This window comes from Chaetodon trifascialis, chromosome 8 (assembly GCF_039877785.1).
Source record: "Chaetodon trifascialis isolate fChaTrf1 chromosome 8, fChaTrf1.hap1, whole genome shotgun sequence".
Taxonomy (NCBI): domain Eukaryota; kingdom Metazoa; phylum Chordata; class Actinopteri; order Chaetodontiformes; family Chaetodontidae; genus Chaetodon; species Chaetodon trifascialis.
Genome location: NC_092063.1, coordinates 13,295,304 through 13,313,102, shown reverse-complemented (window position 1 = coordinate 13,313,102; position 17,799 = coordinate 13,295,304). Strand labels below are relative to the sequence as shown.

The following is a 17,799-nucleotide window of genomic DNA, read 5'->3' as shown; positions in this document are numbered from 1 at the left end:
CTAGCACCCAGCCCCTGACTCAACCACTGCCACAGCATGCCAAAGAGCACCCTGTTATTACTGTGACCACAGCGGTTTTGAATCTGGACACAGTTCCCAGGTCAACGCCCACGTTCCCTGTTTGTGTTTGTTTGCTTCAATTAGTCTTTGACATCTCTGCTTTCCAGCTTGCCCAAACCTCTCAGGGGCTGTCAGCCTTTTCTTATTGTGCACCTCAGTGCTGCGAACTCTACTGCAAAAATAGACCGGACATGCTGGCTGGGAAGTGCCCACAGTTGACTCACTTAGGCTTAAATTCTCTTAATGACCATTGGATTGCATAGTAGGGTGTGTTAAATCTAATGTGGAATTAATGATGAAGCATGTTTATTGTTTTGTTGTTCCCCACCTCCTCTATTTGTCCCGGTGTCTCCATGGCATTTCACTTGTTCATTAAAGATGGAGGAATGTGGCATCTTTGGTTTTGTTTTAACATCCAGAAAGCTGTATCAGACATGAGTGGAAAAACCACCTAACTTCTAAACAAAATGAATGTGTGTCTTGGGTTGTGGTATCAAAAAGGGAATATTTTTGGAGTCAGTTTCTGGGAAAGGAGAAAAATAGAGAGGGCAGATGGAGTATTACTTTTTATTTTTCTTGTATTGATCAACTACTTGTGGTCTTGATCTGAACTGTAAAAAATGAGGAAATGTTACTTATTTTCTCATTCTTAATATTTAATTTGAATAAAAACAACACTGCAAATAAAGGAGGCGTATCAAAGGCAGTTTGTACAATCATTCACTGTGGTGATGGACAGGTCGGTACGCAGCTGGAAAGGGTTTGTGAATTTGATCCACCTACAGTGTATTTATCTGATATCCAATTTCACACACTGGCCTAATCCTGTTGTGAACAATATTGAAGGCATATTCAAATTTGTAGATTTCTCATCATTTGCTAATGAGCAGGATGCGAAATGATCATTATTGCATGCAGTCCTTGTCAGAGCAACTGTTGATGTAGATAGCAGGACTTCACTATCTACATCTCCATTCCAGATAACCTTCTCATTGTTGCTTGATAAAATGTCTGTCATGATGCTCACACATTATCTCCACCTGAAGCAGAGCAATTGAGGAACCTGAATATGCAGCATCATTCTTCTGAATGTCTCAACCAGGCCTGTGCTTATCTCAAGATGTTTAGATCAAGATAATGTTTTGTAACAGCAGTATTGCATTTCTTAATCATTTTTTGATTTGTTTGGGGGTTTTTTGCTTATTCATTTTTGTATCAATACAATCACATGTTATATTAGAGGTGCTGGATAACAGATTTACAAAGAAGAAAATCAAACAGAAATGAGTAATTTAAGGGGCTGTGTGAGTCTTTGTTTGCATGCATGCGTATGTATATACATATGTAATTGTGTATATGCAATCAAGCCCATGTGTTCACTGCAGTTGATGTCAAGACTGGTTGGTCATACAGACACAGAGAGGGAAGTTAATGAAAGGAGGATGTTGGTCAGCGGAAGCTCTGCTTAATGCTGATAAAAGAAACACTTGCTTCTTAGGAAGGGAACTTCTAACTGCTGTGGTTGCTGGCATACACTGAGCAGAGGGGAGCAGCCCATGCGATCACATTCATTCTCTGTATTTATTGCTATGCTATTAATTTCTACTTTTTAATATTTGCCAGCAATAGACTAATATTATATGGTAAATATTTGCTAAACTTGAACAGGAGATATATAAGAGACATCTTGAACAGTTTCTTCACATCCCACTTTGAAGATTTTCTGAAGAGGTCAATTTATGATCCACTTATGATTTTTTTTTAATTATGAATAAAGGAATCGAGGTCATTTATTTGCCATTTTAGGGGGTTGCACAATGAAATGTGTTGAAATTTTCATACAATTTATTCAAAAGAAATGATATGTCCCATGTTAAAACTATTATACAGTATATACATAATGTTCATTCATCTTACAGTATGTGTCGTATCATTTTTATACTTCCATTCATCACCATGACCAACTCTGGCAGTTGTCATCATCACTGGGATAGTTTATATGTACATGTAAAGGTATGAACGCTTGTGGTAACTGACATGAGATGGCATGACAATGACATCTGAGAATCTTTTAACCTTTAAGTGTGAGCTAGATCAAGGCAGCACACTGTTTCCTCCCCACTCTGGGTAATTTTGAAATCGTAGTGGCTAAATTGTATTGACACCATGCAGTATTGCCACATTTCATGGTTGCCTTCAGTGCTGTTATGAATGCATGTCAAAATAATTTGTATCTTTCAACCAGGCGCTTTTTACAGTCACATAATAGCTGTCCACTATTTGCTTTCAAAACTCTACATATTCCAGTATTATTTGAAACTCAAGACCAAAAATATCTTACAGTAAGGCCACACAGTGATGTCATGTGTGGAGTAAGATAGAGGGAAATCCCCATCAGCCTGGGTTTCCAAATGCTTCCCAGAAGTGGGAACTAAGATAATTGGAGTTGGTTAAATGTAGGAGGATCCTGAAAAAAGATGTTGATGAGTACAAGCAAGCTAAAATGGCTTGTAAGTGAGTTTTTTTTTTTTTTTTTGTTACCATGCAGTCCTATAAAAAAAACAGCAGCAGCCTTAAGTCACAAAATGTACGATTCACAATAATAATTTGAACTCTGAATCAAACCCCTGAAAGGTAAGTCTACTACAGTTAAGAAGAATACATGAAAAAGAGTCCATCACAGGGGAATTACATCAGGGAATAACAGGCAGCACGATTTGGATGTGTAATGTTACCGGACAACAGAAGATAGAATAACAAAGAAAAAAGGTTGGTGGAACATACAATGTTTGACTTAGTCTGAGGGACACTATCAAGTAGCAACTTTCCCCACTGAGGGGTGAAATATGTTACAGATGCTGGTGAGTCTGAACGTACTTCACGATGAGCTAAATCAGCTCACTTTGAGTATAAATGATATCGGTCTGTTTCCCGACTCCGCGGCCTGGCAGTGAACTACTCTTTGCCCTGTACGCACAGCACACGGCACTGCGTCAGCCAATGGGAAAGAGCCTCATTTACTGTACGTATTACGTATCCTACTGCTACCCGGCTAGCTGGTTTGCTAACAAGAAAGAAGATGGATTCTCCCATACTGGTAATGTTACCCCATGTATTTTTTTGGAACAGTATACGTATCATGTAACTTATCACCATTTTACCTACTTATACGCTGAGATGTTTCGCCCGAAACTTACCGAAACATAATATTAAACTATCGAGTTAACTCGCGTAACGGTGAAACGGTTGGCTGTGTTAGCTAACCAGCTAGCCTCAGAGAAGTTAGCTTCGTGTGTATGTGTTTGTTGGTGATGTGGAAGTGTCATGTCTTCCTTCTGACCTCGTGAATAAGCAATTAATTTAAATACTATCTCATTGGTGACTGGTCGAATTGCGTATATTTTAGTTTTTCCATGTTAGCGCCTCCACTGCCATCTTGTCAGAGTTTGTTGTTCCCACGGAGCTAGTCCATTTTCGGTGCCTGACTTCGAGAACTGTTTGATCATTTCAGCAACTAATTAATGAGGTGCAATCATCTACCTTAACAGGAACCGTCCTTGTACACTGTCAAAGCAGTTCTGATATTGGACAACGATGGAGACAGGCTCTACGCCAAGGTATGAGAAAGACAGTTGTTCAGCACAATTGTCCTGATTGGTTGAGCTTTTCTGAAGCATGTCAAAGCTGAATTTACAGCATAAGCCTGGTGGTACTCTGTATTTTTTTATCAACCAATTTCCCCAAAGACAAAAACAACAACGAATTTGTTGAAAGTTGAAAAAATAAACTTTATATTTGTGTTATAAGTAATAGGAAGGAAGTTGGAAAGTATTGACAGACTGACTAATGCATTGTTTTCTTAATTAGTGACAATAAGAAAAGTATTGAATATCACCAGTCTGATGCTTTTATAAAAAAAAATCTCAATTAAAGTGTGCTGTGGATTATAGATTTACATATCAACATATGAGAATCTCTATGCTTTAAATTCATCTACAGTATTATGATGATACATACCCGACGGTGAAGGAGCAGAAGGCGTTTGAGAAGAACATATTCAACAAAACACACAGGACGGACAGTAAGATGTGTTCACCACGTTAAAGATGATCTCTTTTCCTGCCTCAGTACATGTCTAATAACATGCATGGTTTCTTTTTGTTTGTGCTTAGGCGAGATAGCATTACTCGAGGGCCTCACTGTTGTCTACAAGAGCAACATAGACCTCTTCTTTTATGTGATTGGAAGTTCCCATGAAAATGAGGTAAGCCTAAAATTAGTTGTAGGATTTTGTAACAAACTGTTATTAAGTAAGAGTTATAATCCAACTATTGAGCAGCGAGCAAAGTCACACAAACATAAATTTAACAAAAGTGTTAGTAATCCTGTCCTGTCTCTTACAGCTGAGGCGATGGTTTGAATCACTGGAGATCAAACAGTACATTTTTAACCACTGATAGTCACCCTACTATCAATTGTGTAATATGATATTCCAAATCACTAAAAAAAACTCACGGGCTTGAGCCGCCTCTTATAATGAGTCTTAATTTTACCCACCCACTCTGTCGTTCACATTTTGGCAGTCATTCAATCTTTTTAAAGTTTTTTTGAGCAGCTACAACTTTGTGTCAGAATTGATTGTGTGTGATGATGCATTTGCATTTTAATGTATTTAGAGCTGAAGCACTATTGCGTGGTGCTTATCCATGTCATTTGTGGGAGTGTTTTGTCGTTTGTTCATTCGTCATTTTCTTTAGTGTTTTGAATTCAGGATGACATTTATGATAGATATCTGTTCAGATCAGAAATTATTAATAAACCTGTCATACAGGTTTCCTTTGTCATAGAAATTTCTCAACGACAGAATGACCTGATTGAAATTAGTGTGTGTGTGTGTGTGTGTGTGTGTGTGTGTGTGTGTGTGTGTGTGTGTGTGTGTGTGTGTGTGTGTCTATGTTTGTATGACCAGTTTGACCAGTCCATCAGTATTCAGATAGATAGATTTAGATTTTTTGGGGATTATTTGGGCTGTCAGTATTGTAGCATACTGTGCATGGTGCTATAGAAAATAAATGATAATGTCAGTGCAAACTAATCTGTCTACATTTGGTATTTATATTTTACAATTTACTTTTGTAATTAAAGTAACTTCTTTCATTATAAAATGGGATTATTTGTGCACTTTGTGTCTGTTATTTATAACCTAACAATAGTTTAGAGCCTGCACAGATGGATATCAAGTTTAGCGTAAGTAGGAAAAGTAGAAGACGTGATGTGCCTCAAGGTCCAAAGGAAACATTGTGAACACCATAACAAGTGATTTTTTACTTTAGTGATCTTTTTTTTCCCAGATGATAGAAAAACAATGTGGGCTCATTAGACATGAACAGATTCTAATACATTCTTTTATTCTCAACAGCTCATGCTTATGGCTGTTCTAAATTGCCTTTTTGATTCACTCAGTCAGATGTTGAGGTATGTTTTGGCAGCTGTTTTTCATTACACAAAACCTCAGTAAAACTTTTACCACAAATCTTTTTCTGACGTGTAGAAAGTTAAGCTTGACGTGTATGTTTTGTTGTTACTCATTAGAAAAAATGTTGAGAGGAGGGCTTTGCTGGAGAATATGGAGGGGCTCTTCCTGGCTGTGGATGAAATTGTAGATGGAGGGTAAGTAAGAATTGAGCAGCTTGATGCCAAGTCATGTCATGTTGAAATGACTACAGTATTAGTGCAGCATTTTGTCTCTGGGATGACTAATTGTTGATCTCTGTCTTTGCTGCCTCCTGCAGGGTGATCCTGGAAAGTGACCCGCAGCAAGTTGTGCACCGTGTGGCTCTCAGAGTAAGCTCCTCTCCTCACCGCTCAGAATTACTCCACATAGTTTGACGTTGGTTGTGTCAGCTCTAAGCATAACATGATTGTTCCTGTAGGGGGATGATGTGCCTTTGACAGAGCAGACCGTCACCCAGGTGAGAAAAACATTCATTGCTTCTCTCTCTGCTGTAAAGTTTAAAAGCTCCATTAGTTTATTGACTGTTAAAACTCATTACGACAGAGCCAAAGATTACAAGGGCAATGTTACAGCATCAGTCTCCTCCACTCCCACTTTGTCACTTGCCTCCAGGTTGTCATATATTGCATTGTGTTAAATGTGTGAACGTGTGCATGATTACTAATTATTCAGTAGTAAGGTGGTAGGTAGCCAACGGTGGTTTCCGTCTTTTCGTTCTCACATGAGTCTGTCTGTCTGTGAGCTCCTCCTGATTAATGTTGTCATTTAAGAGGCCTGAGACTGGCTACCGCCATCCCTCTTCTGGCCGTGATTAATGACTGTCCCCAATCCCCATACTTTATGGTTATGATTCGGCTTTCGTTCAATGAATTAAGATGATTAATTAGATCTTGCATATTTCTCTTCATTTACATTACTCGTTCACCCTTCTTTGTTCTGTTTTTCAACAATTAATTTTTTCCATTCCTTCCTTCAACCTCCCCAACAAGATGCCAGTCGTTTTTTCATTGTGTTTGACACTTTCTTCCTGAAGGGTTTATCTCACACTGTAGCCATTCGTACGCTGTTTGTATTGGAGTGATCTGCTCGGTCAAACCTAGCTTTCTTCCTCAGGTTCTTCAGTCTGCCAAAGAACAGATCAAGTGGTCTCTTCTACGATAGTCACTCCTGCACCAGTCTACCAGTGAGCCGCTGTTCAGCCCAGTCTTCATGGCACTGATCCACATACTCCCTTTCCTTCTACTCCTTCAATCAAAGCTGTGAGGGGTACCACTGGCTGATCCAGCCACACTCCCAGGACTACTGCTCGACAAAGTTTCATTTTCCATTTTTTTTCTTTCTTTTTGCACAGGCTTACATTATATTTGCATAATCAACATGGTGATAAGATATGGTGTACATTCCTGTAGCAGGGTTGGCCTGGTCTGTTTTTGTTTTGTCATTACAGAAGCTGTGTGTTTATTACACCAATGTATCTGTCTATAAAGCATTGATAAACCTCATTATAGCCAGTGGCAACATTCCATATGTCTCCTTGAACAAGAGGTTTTACTTGTTTGACAGCACCCTGTCTCCTCCACATTACTGTACAAAGTATTAAGGCACTATCTCTATCATTTAATTTCCATGAATATTGTGGTTAAAAAGTGTACAACTAGTACTGCAGTTGTGCCTGTGATGGCAGAGGTATGTTTTGAATATATCTTGTGCGGGGATCTTCCACCATCAGATACTTTTAATAAATGTTTGTTGGCACTGGCATGTAAACTGCTGTGATATGTCTAACACTACCTGCTGTGTGTTTAGCATTGCACTCACTCACCATCGTTTTTAAGAATGTCAGCCGCAGCGGAATAGCCATGAACTGCAGAGTAGTTGTCATAGTATTAAAATAGTTTGTCGTAGAATTGTATCTGCAAATCAAGCTGGCTTTTAAGAGTTGGTGTTTCCTTATTTCAGAGCTGCCATGGCTCTTTGTTCTTCAAGACCTCAGCTAGAGCCAGAGACACTAGAGCAGGGGCGCCATCTCCTGGTGTGTGCTGCAAAGTGCGTGGCTGAGGTACATTAGAACTGCAGACGAGAAGGTAGAGAAGGGAGGAGACGCACTCATGCAGCTATGATCAGGAGCGCACACTGCTGTGTTACTGTGACATGCAGATAAGTTTTATGGAGTCATACTTGATTCATTTCTGCTCTGTGGAGAGCCACTGTGTGCATCATGAATTGTGTGCCTCAATGTGTGCAACCCCACCTTCACACACTAACCTCATACACTCATTTTAATGCAAATGAAGGGTACACTCCGGGGAGAAATGCATGTGAGAATAGGCACTACATCATGTTGGTACCTGGTGCATATTACAGGAGAAGAAATTATCTATCTGCATTCTTCCAGCTAGGTATCCCCATATGTTCTCATGCTGATCGCTTGAAGGTGTTTTTCCTGCCTGAGATTTGTGCTGGTTGTGCTGCCAACAGAGCCAACCATGCCTAATTTGAACCACATTAGGCAGCACGCCTTATTACAGATCATGTGTCCTCCCTTGTCACTCTTACAATTGGATGCCTCCTCCTATGCTTTGCATGCTGTGACATGTCTGTTGGCCTGAGTCAAAAGTCCTTAAGCCAATGTTTGTAGCATTTTCACAAACTAGCATGTTGCCAGTTCATTTTTTCAGTTTCTGTTATCTGTGTCGAAATATTTTAGCAAAGTGAGAAGCAGATAAATGCTCTTGATGTAGAGGCTGTCAATGGCCTGGAGCAGTTTCTGGAAAGGATCACACACATAAGCGGTAAGGTTGGAATGCAGAAGGTAAATTTGAGCATGTCACCCTTTATTTCCCCGATGGGAAATTTCATACCTCCTCCAGTGTCAGTCAGTTAAATCTTGAAGTTCTTCTTTGATAAGAGCTGCGTCTATCAGTCACAAACATGTCGGGCAGAAAACGACGCAAAGAAAAGCTGTAATGGTATTGTGATGTGCTCAAAAAATACTGCAATTCAATCACTCCTTTGCACATACTGTGTGTTTTTTGAAGTATTTCTGTTACAAGTAAAATACATTTGAGATATTCTGGGTCAGAGCCCTTGTGTCAATTGAAAAATGAAATGGGAAAATTAAAGTACTTATTTCTAGGTCAACGCCTAAAACATAAAAAGAAACGCTCTGTATGTTGTATCAATCAGAGCGAACTGCTGGCAGACAGCAGCTGACACAGAACAAGGCAGCTGTGTGTGTCCGTGTGTGTGCGCCTCTCCATGCATGTGGGTTGATGTTTTCACATAACAGAGGGGAGTGTAGTCAATGAAACTGTTATTGGCTCTGACCTGTGGACCTATTGTCTTGGCTTTGCTCCAGTTTGATTCAGCCCTTGAATCTGTGTCTCTTTACGGCTGCAGAGATAGCATGGATGAAGCCTGTGTTGATGCTGCTCTCTAAGTGTTTTACAGCAGAAAGTGCAGTCAGAAAGGAACAGGTAATCATTATAAATGGACTCCATTATTGCACCAGTATAGTGTTATCGCACCAGTTTGCTGGCATAATGAGGACATCTACTGTGTCAGTGTGTGGTTTCATTGAGAGGAGGAAACATGAAGGTTAGAGAGGACGAGGTCAGCAGAAGTAGACAGCAGTAAATGTGATTAGACGCGATCCCAGCAAGGGCACCACAGGAAAGAGAGAGGGTTAAAAAGGATCCCACCCAAGGTGCCTGTCCAGATCCTCGCTTTTCATGTAGATAGCCCTGCAGCACCATCAGGGGCGCAGTGACTTGCTTTCATTCGCTAATTACAGTTGCACCATCATAAAAAACCAGCGAGGTAATTTATATTAATTATACAGGCATGAGTATAACAGTTTGAAACGCCATGGCTTGACATGCTGTACATAACATGCAGTAAAATTGTCAGAGACGTGTGGGCTAGAGCCTTGTAATTGATCGATGCATACTGTGAAAGAGTCGCTCTCTTTCTCTTGTGTGTGCGTGTGTGAGTGGACCGTGTGAATTAGAGACAGTAAATTATCATCATCTGTAAGCTTACAGAGTCTTTATGTCATAGTCAATGGGTCTGAGCACCCATCCAATGGCTTACCCTGCTAAAGAGAAACAACACTTGGGAAAACAATGACAGCATGTTGGATCCAATACAGTAAACATATTAAAGCAAGTGCCATTATATTGTCTGAGCAGGACAAAGGCCAAGACCCACATGATGTTTAATGACCCAGTGTATTAAAATTAACAAGGCTATTTTACTTCTAGTGCTTTCACATTTCCACCCAATAGATAATGGATTAAACGTAATGATATTAACATAATGTTTGAAAAAAACAAAACAAAACAAAACAACCTAATTTGAAGAGGAAATAAGCCTTTATGTTGTTTATCGTTGAGCTGCATTTCCTCAGTTTTAAAGGTAAACTAAAGCACCATCATACCTGTGCAATCAGTGCAAACATAACATCTTCAAATAGGTCATTAAAGGCTGCTCAACGCGTGTGCGGTTGTGTGCTTGTGTGCATGCAGGGAGGAAGAGGTATGGGCCCGGGCCTGCTCGCTTTGCTTCAGCAGCATCTCACCAGGGTGACGTGGTTTATGGCCCCAGTTGCCCTCTCTGGGTCTGTTTATGGATTCTCATAGAATAGAGAATCATGGCCGCTCCAGGAAAAGCCAGCCAAAAACAACACCTCCACCACTGCACTCTTGCCTGCCTTTGCCATAACTCAACACATTGTTTATGTTTCTGAAGAAAAAAAAAGGTATTCATGGTAATGACATAAGATGACTGTAAATTCTGATGCTAATGTTTAATTTTTTTTTGTTGATGCAAGATAAAAACGTCACCACAAATGTGGCTGGTTTATTGGAAGTCGTTACAGGTTGGTGAAAAAATTGTGGGCTTTCTTAAGAGGAAGCTTTTTCTTTGGGTTGGAATAGCATTGCCTTTGCAGGACCAGTTATTTTATGATACCTCTAAGATTTATTGCATGAAAATGTTCAACTTTGATAGGATAATGAAAGTGCACCACCAAGGGCATTGTTAATCGAGGAAATATTCTACCTGATGTGTTTTCCCTCTGCTGTTTTCCCCACAGTTCTCCTGTGCCCGTGCAGTGCATTACTCTTAAGTGAAAGCATGCTTCAGAAGAGTGATAGTAGAAGCACTCTGGATGCGAATACTCTCTGTTCAAAGCTGGTGCTGGTTAGATTCAGCAAGTGTTGTGTTTCTTTGTGTTTAGATGGCAAAACAGAAATTCTCAAGCATAGTTGCTCTGCTCTGCTGTACTCCATAATCATCTGGAGCTGCACAGCAGGGGCACATCTGGTTTGTGGACGGGCTCAACCGGACCCTCCCTGTAATCCAGAGGGTAGCGTTTAGCTGCTGCTCCTGAAGGTGTAAGAGTCATGGCAGTCAGAGGTTACTGCTATTAACAAACAGTCAACACCAGCTTTTGGTCTTGCAACGATGCAGAAGAGCACTAAAGAAGGGCCATCAGTCATTTTCACTGTAGACAGTCAACATCAGACACAGCCATGCTGGTCGTAAAGCTTTATGAGTGTTTCTGCTGGTGTTATTCAACTCTCACTGCATCCATCAGGGAAACATATATTCTGTTTCTCCTGTTTTTCCTCGAGCCATGTTTAGTCTTGCTTTGCTCGAAAGAATTCTTCCGCTCGCTCACCTCTTTTTTACTACAGTATTTGCGACTGTGTTCTTGCAGCAGGGCCAAAGAATGTAAAGAAAGGCATTTTCTGTTGCACAGCTCCGAACCCTCAGTTTCTTCCCTCCTCCCTCTGTCATCCACTCTTTCTCACTTTCTCCCCTCCCTCCCGTGGATTCCCCAACCACACCACAACACCGTTAACAGACGCTGGCCTGACAGATTTACTGCCATCGTCTTTCCATTGGCCGCCAGCGTGACAGCTGAGATTTAATGCTGCCTTCTCATTGGCCAAGACTCGACGGGTTAATTTATGGGTGCACTGTGATTTGATGCCTCCTGCCTTTGAAGTGAGTTACAGCTCTGTCGCTTATAGGACACAGAAATGGTGTCAGGTTGCAATCGTAAAATCTTATCCCTGAAGGGGGGGTGGCGCTCGAGTATAATAGTCCTGACGTCATGAGAGAAGAGACCTTCTTGAGAGCACAGAGGAAGACAGAGAAATGTGTGACAGGGGAAAATGCTAGGTGTCTTTCCACAAACACTTGCAAAATATGAAAATGATCCAAGCATCTGTGAAGAAAGGGGAATGATAATGTGTATGATTGTGCTCATCTAACATCTCTGCCTCTGATTTGAGGTTTTTCTACCTGAGTTGGAAAGTGCATTTGTCTTCTTTCTTCTTCATTCCACACCTCTCATGATCAGCAGATTTTCGTTTGCCTTTCGGGGGGGGGGTCATAGATCCTAAATGACTGAGTAAATCATGCATGTATCGGCATAGCTGATCAACAGCAGCAAACTGCCAAAGTCACTTTGACTACAGCATCTGCTCACTGCAACCGCAGCGTTCGTGCGACGCCATCATCTATCTGCGGCCTATCTCTTCATCAGCCTGACAGTCTACCCTGACAGGATCAAGAAGAGCGAGAATGTGGCCCTGTAACAGCCTTGACCCATGGAAATCTCTAAGGGTAAAAAGCATGGCTGCCCCTGCCCTGTCTATCAACCCCGAGTGGATTCACGCACCGTTTCCCTTGGATATCAAATCCCTCTCTTTACTCTTTCACTTCACACTTGAGGTCGTCTGCTCAAGTGGAAAATTGTCAGAAAATAAAGAGACAGAGGAAAGCCCTGGACTTGCCTTGTCATGTGGGATTGCATAATTTCTTAAGAGACCTTCTCATGAACTTGATAACTTGGGGTTAAACAGCGTACCCCCTGACAATGTGCCATGTAAGAGAGAGAAAACAGCTTTTACATCTTAAAGAGACATGATCCCTCTGAACTCAGGGGAATGATGGATAGTTTGGCGGCGAGTTAGAAGAGGCTGAGACAAATATACCTGTGTAGAGTTAGCCAATTCATTGAGGTCTCATATATAATTGTGTCTCTTTTTGGACTCAAACTGTGAGCAAGTTTTGAGGTCATGGGAAAAGCTTTGCTGCAAATTATTATTCTGATAAACTGAAGATGAAACTGATGGCTTTATGTTCATCCCTTCCTATATTTGTTGAATGTGTTTCTGGTCTGTGGAACATAAAGGTTGTGGCTTCCCAGATAAATACGTCTTCCCGCAGTGCATCGAGCATCCAGCGCCTCCGAAGGCCAAATCTCTTCTTGTTGTCACTGGTTGGCTGTTCCCTGGAGAAGCAGCTCAGTCCAAACGTGTCCAAACAAGCTGTGGATTAATAGGGTGGCGTAAGGCCAAGGCATGTTAATGTATCTGCCGAGGCTGAACGCACCTCTGTTGGAAAGTGATTTTTACACAGTCGGCAGGGCGCCGGGGTGTCCATCCTGTCAAGGGGAATGTGGATGACTCTGTGTGGCCAAATAAATCTCAGCAACAAGGTCCTGCACAACTGAACTTGATCTTTGTGAATATATCTGAGTAATGCAGAGCCTGAGCAAAGGTGGACGTGGTCGAGCCGGGTGCCCTCATACAAAGTGTCCAGGCCTCCTCTCTTTGAGAGTGCTGTGTATTACTGACATTGTTTTTACTGTGTCATAGTCCTCTTTCATGGACGACATTTTGACTAGTCATAGTTGGAAAGGCACAGGTGTAACTAATAGTCATTTCCTGTATCTGTGTCACATGGGTTTTGCCACTGTCCTGCCCCTTTAGGAGACAAGCAACAGGAAAGCGTTAGTGGGAATGGGTAGGAGAGGCAATCATTCCCACTTAGGAGACAGGAAGTGTACACCTTTTCATACTACTGGCGAAGCTTGTAGCGCGTCATTCTTTGTTATAGTGCAGTGTTTCTCAACTCCGGTCCTCGGGCCTCCCTGCCCTGCATGTTTTAGATGTTTCCTGCTCCAACACACCTGATTCAAATGATCAGCTCGTTATCAGGCCACTGCAGAGCTTGATGACTAGCTGATCATTTGAATCTAAAACATGCAGGGCAGGGAGGCCCGAGGACCGGAGTTGAGAAACACTGTTATAGAGCATCTTTGACAAAACCAAGAAACTAAAGCAGCTAAATGGAATTCAGCCATCAGTCATTTTACTATTGACATCTGTGACATGTCAATTTAGTCAAGCCTATGGCCTTTTTCGTGCCTCTGCTTTCCCGTTCCCCGTGCGATTTAGCAAAATTACAAAAAATTGATTTTGATGCAGGTTCAGGTTTTGACTGGAGATTAATTTTCATGTATGAATATTCATGATTTGAATGTATCAAAATATGCAAGTAGGCCGAACTTGACTTTTCCCTTGTTAGCACTCAGATGGTTGATGACGTTCGCTTCTCCTCTCTGCTGTGTTGTATTTTGACTACTGGGAATGATACGCAGAATCTAATTAATCTTGTTGAGTTACACTAATTAGAAAAGTGGTGGCAGACATCTGAATATGGGACAGTTTGAAGCAGGATTCGACAGAACATTCCCCATCAGAGATGCTCTGTGAGGCAGGTTGCTGGCAGACTTCCCTTCTGTGACTTCCATACGTTTACTAGATTTTGGTAAGAGTAACACACCGGCACAGTATGGACACTTTGTGCACACCAGCTTTATGTACGCTCTGGAGGCCATTTTGTCCATCTTAGAATGGTGTAAAATGGCTGCCGTTTGCTAGGTCTCATCATTAAACCAGATGTTCTCTAATTTCATATCACTAAACTTCTCATATTAGTGCAAGATGCCTTTTGGTTATAAGGCAGACCAGGATTCAGCACCATACATAATTTATTTCTGAATAATAGCCCCCAGTACTAGAGAATATTACAATATTTGGTAATCATTAATAAGTAATGCACTCACACCTTCACTGCTCATTGTTTGACGAGAACTTTAGATTTATGGCAGCTTCTTTCATGTAATATCAAATAATTATTGAGCGAGTGTGATAAGTCAAATTGATGTTTTTACAATTATGCTGACACAGTTGGGTTAACATTAAAATGCATTTAAGAAGAAAGTGAGTACACCAACAGGGTCACGTTCACAGTTGACTCATTTAATTTCCCCCGTTCGGTGGTCTTTACATTTCTGATTTTCAATTAAAGAAAACCAGTCGTTGTGCTCTCATTCACTGTCACGGCCTGATTGCCACTCGCAGTGAGCACTCGGCCTGGGTGAGCGTTTGAGGACGTGTTCACTGAGGTGTCCAGGAAAATGGGAGTAACCCGGACAGATGAATTGAAATTTTAATGATGAGCAGCACCAGCACGCTGACGGCCATGGAACACCTCAGACAGCTTAAATATCACCGCTAATTAACACAGAGAGGTGGGCTGTCACGAGCATGATGGATGCTCAGGGGTGGTGGTGGGGGGGTGGGGTGGGGGCAGACCGCTGCCTTCAGCCAACCAGCGATTCCTTTATTAATCAAAGCCTGAGATGAAAAGGCTCTCCCACACCTCGGGGAGAGGGAGATAGCAGGATCTATTGTTGTGAGGGTTTCAATCATTCGCTGTATGCCTGTGATGTATTTGATCAGGGGGCATCCAAACATTTGTAGGAGACAGAAGGTTCCTGGTGCTGAGTACTTGTTTTTGTAAACCTCTGAACCACCCATGTGTTTACAGACCCACAGTATGTGCAGTCAGCTTAGATTTACTGGTTGTCGGGGGAAATTTTTGTTTGGAGGACCTATTTTTTTAATCTCTCTGACAGAAGAGGTGAGCGTGCAGAGAGCTGGCCATCACTCTTGAACAGAGCTCTCCTTCCTGATGGAGTGAGCCACACTGAGCACGAGGCAGCACTCCTACTTTTTACCTCTGGACTGACTCCATGATCAGTCTGTCTCACAGAAATGATTTCGAACCAAGATGATTTCAGCACTTTGTGTATGAAGATGGAGTGTTATCTCCCTCTCTCTGGTCTCCTCCCCATCTACCTCACTTAAGGAGGTCCATTGTTAAGTGCCGGGGGCCTGTGGGTGCTGTAAATCAGGCTGCAGAGGGAGGGGATGTCTCCCATGGGGGAAAGCGCACACTCCGAGCAGCCTTCAGGCTGATCTCATCCTGCCTATCCTAATGCTTTAATTAAGGAACTGGTCAATAGCAAAGAAGAAGGTGCTAAAGGGTATGATCTGTACTTCCTAACGTACGACTGATGTGGCGATACCTATGCATGCAGAATGACGGGGCAGTGTACTTGGAGAAATTCTTTCCTCCTCTCTGAGGAATGTGGGCATCAGCTATCAGCACACACTTTTACGCATGTTTAAAGTTTGATTACCCAGTTTCATAATTATACTTCTAGACAGCAACGTTTCTAACTAATTATACATATTTATTATTTGCAACCACAATTCCCAATAAAAGGTGGAATGCTGTTTAAAACAAATAAAACAGAATGTGATAATTTGCTCATACTTTTTGACAGGAAAACAGCACAAAGACAATATATTACATGTTTGACCTCATCAGCTTCAACGAGTTTTGTAAATATCTGCTTATTCTGAATTTGATGAAGCAACACCTTTCAAACAAGTTGGGACAGGAGCAGCTAAAGACTGGGAAAGTTGTGCAACGCTCCAAAAACACCTGTTTGGAACATTCCACAGGTAAACGGGTTCATTGGTAACAGGTGATAGTATCATGATTGGGTATGAAAGGGGCATCCTGGAAAGGCTCAGTCGTTCACAAGCAAGGATGGGATGAGGTTCCCCACTTTGTGAACACATGACTGTATAAAGGATGGTGCTACATGAGTTCGGGAACACTTCGTAAAACTGTTGTCAGCAAAACACTGTGTTCGCTAATGATTACATCCAAATCAAGGCTGACTGCTGTGTATTTTTGGCAAGTTTTGTAATCAGATTTGCAAAGCAGAAGCAGTGAGATCAAACATAAAGTTTGTTATTATCGGTCAAAAGGGAATCAGCTCCAGTCTCCACTTGCATTTGGCTTAAATACCAACTTTTGGTCAGCGTAACATGATTGACACAGCTTTGAGTGACGAATACGAGCCAATTCATCAACTCTGAAATGTGACTATTTTGACTGAAACTGCTTGTACCTGAATTTTTACTTTGCAAGTTGCAAGTAGTGGAATGCAACATCAAATTCGGGTCATTTATTTCCAACCAGCTCTGATGTCAGTGATTGGTTGATGGAAGAGGCGTATTGATCATCTATTGTCTCAGGTTTAATGATCACTAAATAAAGGCTTCTGAAAACGTCAGAGCACATGTCTCTGCACAGTACCAGCCGTCTCTTGCTGTCTGATGAAATGTTGTGGACAGACAGAAGCTGAGGAGACAGCTCCCTCTTGTGGTGCAGACAAGGCTTTGTATCCACACACTGAAGTAACATGACTGAGTCTCAGGGTGTCATTGTGATAGTTGATTAATTGGTGGTAATTAAAAGAGAATTAATCCCTCCATTTTCATAATTAATTAATTGTTTCAACTTTCTTATCAACCAAAAAACATGTGTTTGTGCCTTTACCTCACAGTGTATATTGATTAATTGGCTTGTATTCCTCACTCAAAACTGTCAATTATGTGATGCTTTTGCTTTTTCTCATTGTAGCTTGATGGTCTTCTGACCCAAAAGTTGGTATTTAAGACAAATACAAGTGGAGACTGGAGCTGATTCCCCTTTTTGACTGATAATAATAAACTATTTGATCTCTCTGCTTCTGTTGTCTACACACCTGTGTCCCAAAGCTTTCTCATATGTGAAGCAACACTGTTCTGCCATAAAACAAGAGCGTATTATTAAAGGGACAGTAAGGACAGTAAGGATTATCCGATCTCATTCAAGACAACTGTGTGCAGAATTGAATTTCCCCAGGAGGGATTAAGTACTTACTCTTAATTCTTTGTTTGTTTGTTTGTTTGTTTTGGTCATCCAGAGCATTTTTGTGATCATTTTGAATTACCATCAATCTGGGAACAACGTTTTAAAATCTTTTTATCTTCATTACTGTGCTGGAGAGAAAGCTGGCCCTCATATGGTCGTTGATGCCACCTGCTGACACAGATGGTGCATTACATGTTTCTTAAATGTTCTGATGAGTCTGGAAGATTCAGTAAGTAATGTGCCATTTGAGGAGAAATAATTAACAATGATTTAATAATAACTAATTTTATGTTGACTGAGGCTTC

The 17,799-nt window shown here is 41.3% G+C and overlaps 2 protein-coding genes across 2 annotated transcripts in view; one reads left to right on the top strand and one right to left on the bottom strand.

The window, feature by feature from the left end:
* znf740b (zinc finger protein 740b) overlaps positions 1 to 17,799 on the bottom strand; it is a 60,144-nt gene that overhangs the window by 35,837 nt on the left and 6,508 nt on the right. The gene's annotated exons all lie outside the window — the stretch shown is intronic.
* copz1 (COPI coat complex subunit zeta 1) lies at positions 3,089 to 7,342 on the top strand. Its single transcript, XM_070968983.1, has 9 exons — positions 3,089 to 3,157; positions 3,609 to 3,677; positions 4,060 to 4,141; positions 4,233 to 4,324; positions 5,480 to 5,535; positions 5,653 to 5,730; positions 5,853 to 5,904; positions 5,994 to 6,032; positions 6,689 to 7,342. The coding sequence occupies exons 1-9, from the start codon at positions 3,140 to 3,142 to the stop codon at positions 6,734 to 6,736; spliced, it is 534 nt and encodes a 177-aa protein (XP_070825084.1). The 5' UTR covers positions 3,089 to 3,139; the 3' UTR covers positions 6,737 to 7,342.

Bases quoted from the DNA above. Each gene is read 5' to 3' on its own strand.
- copz1 (XM_070968983.1), top strand. The intron at 3,678-4,059 runs GTATGAGAAAGA...ATTCATCTACAG, and splicing joins GAGACAGGCTCTACGCCAAG to TATTATGATGATACATACCC. The intron at 5,731-5,852 runs GTAAGTAAGAAT...TGCCTCCTGCAG, and splicing joins GATGAAATTGTAGATGGAGG to GGTGATCCTGGAAAGTGACC.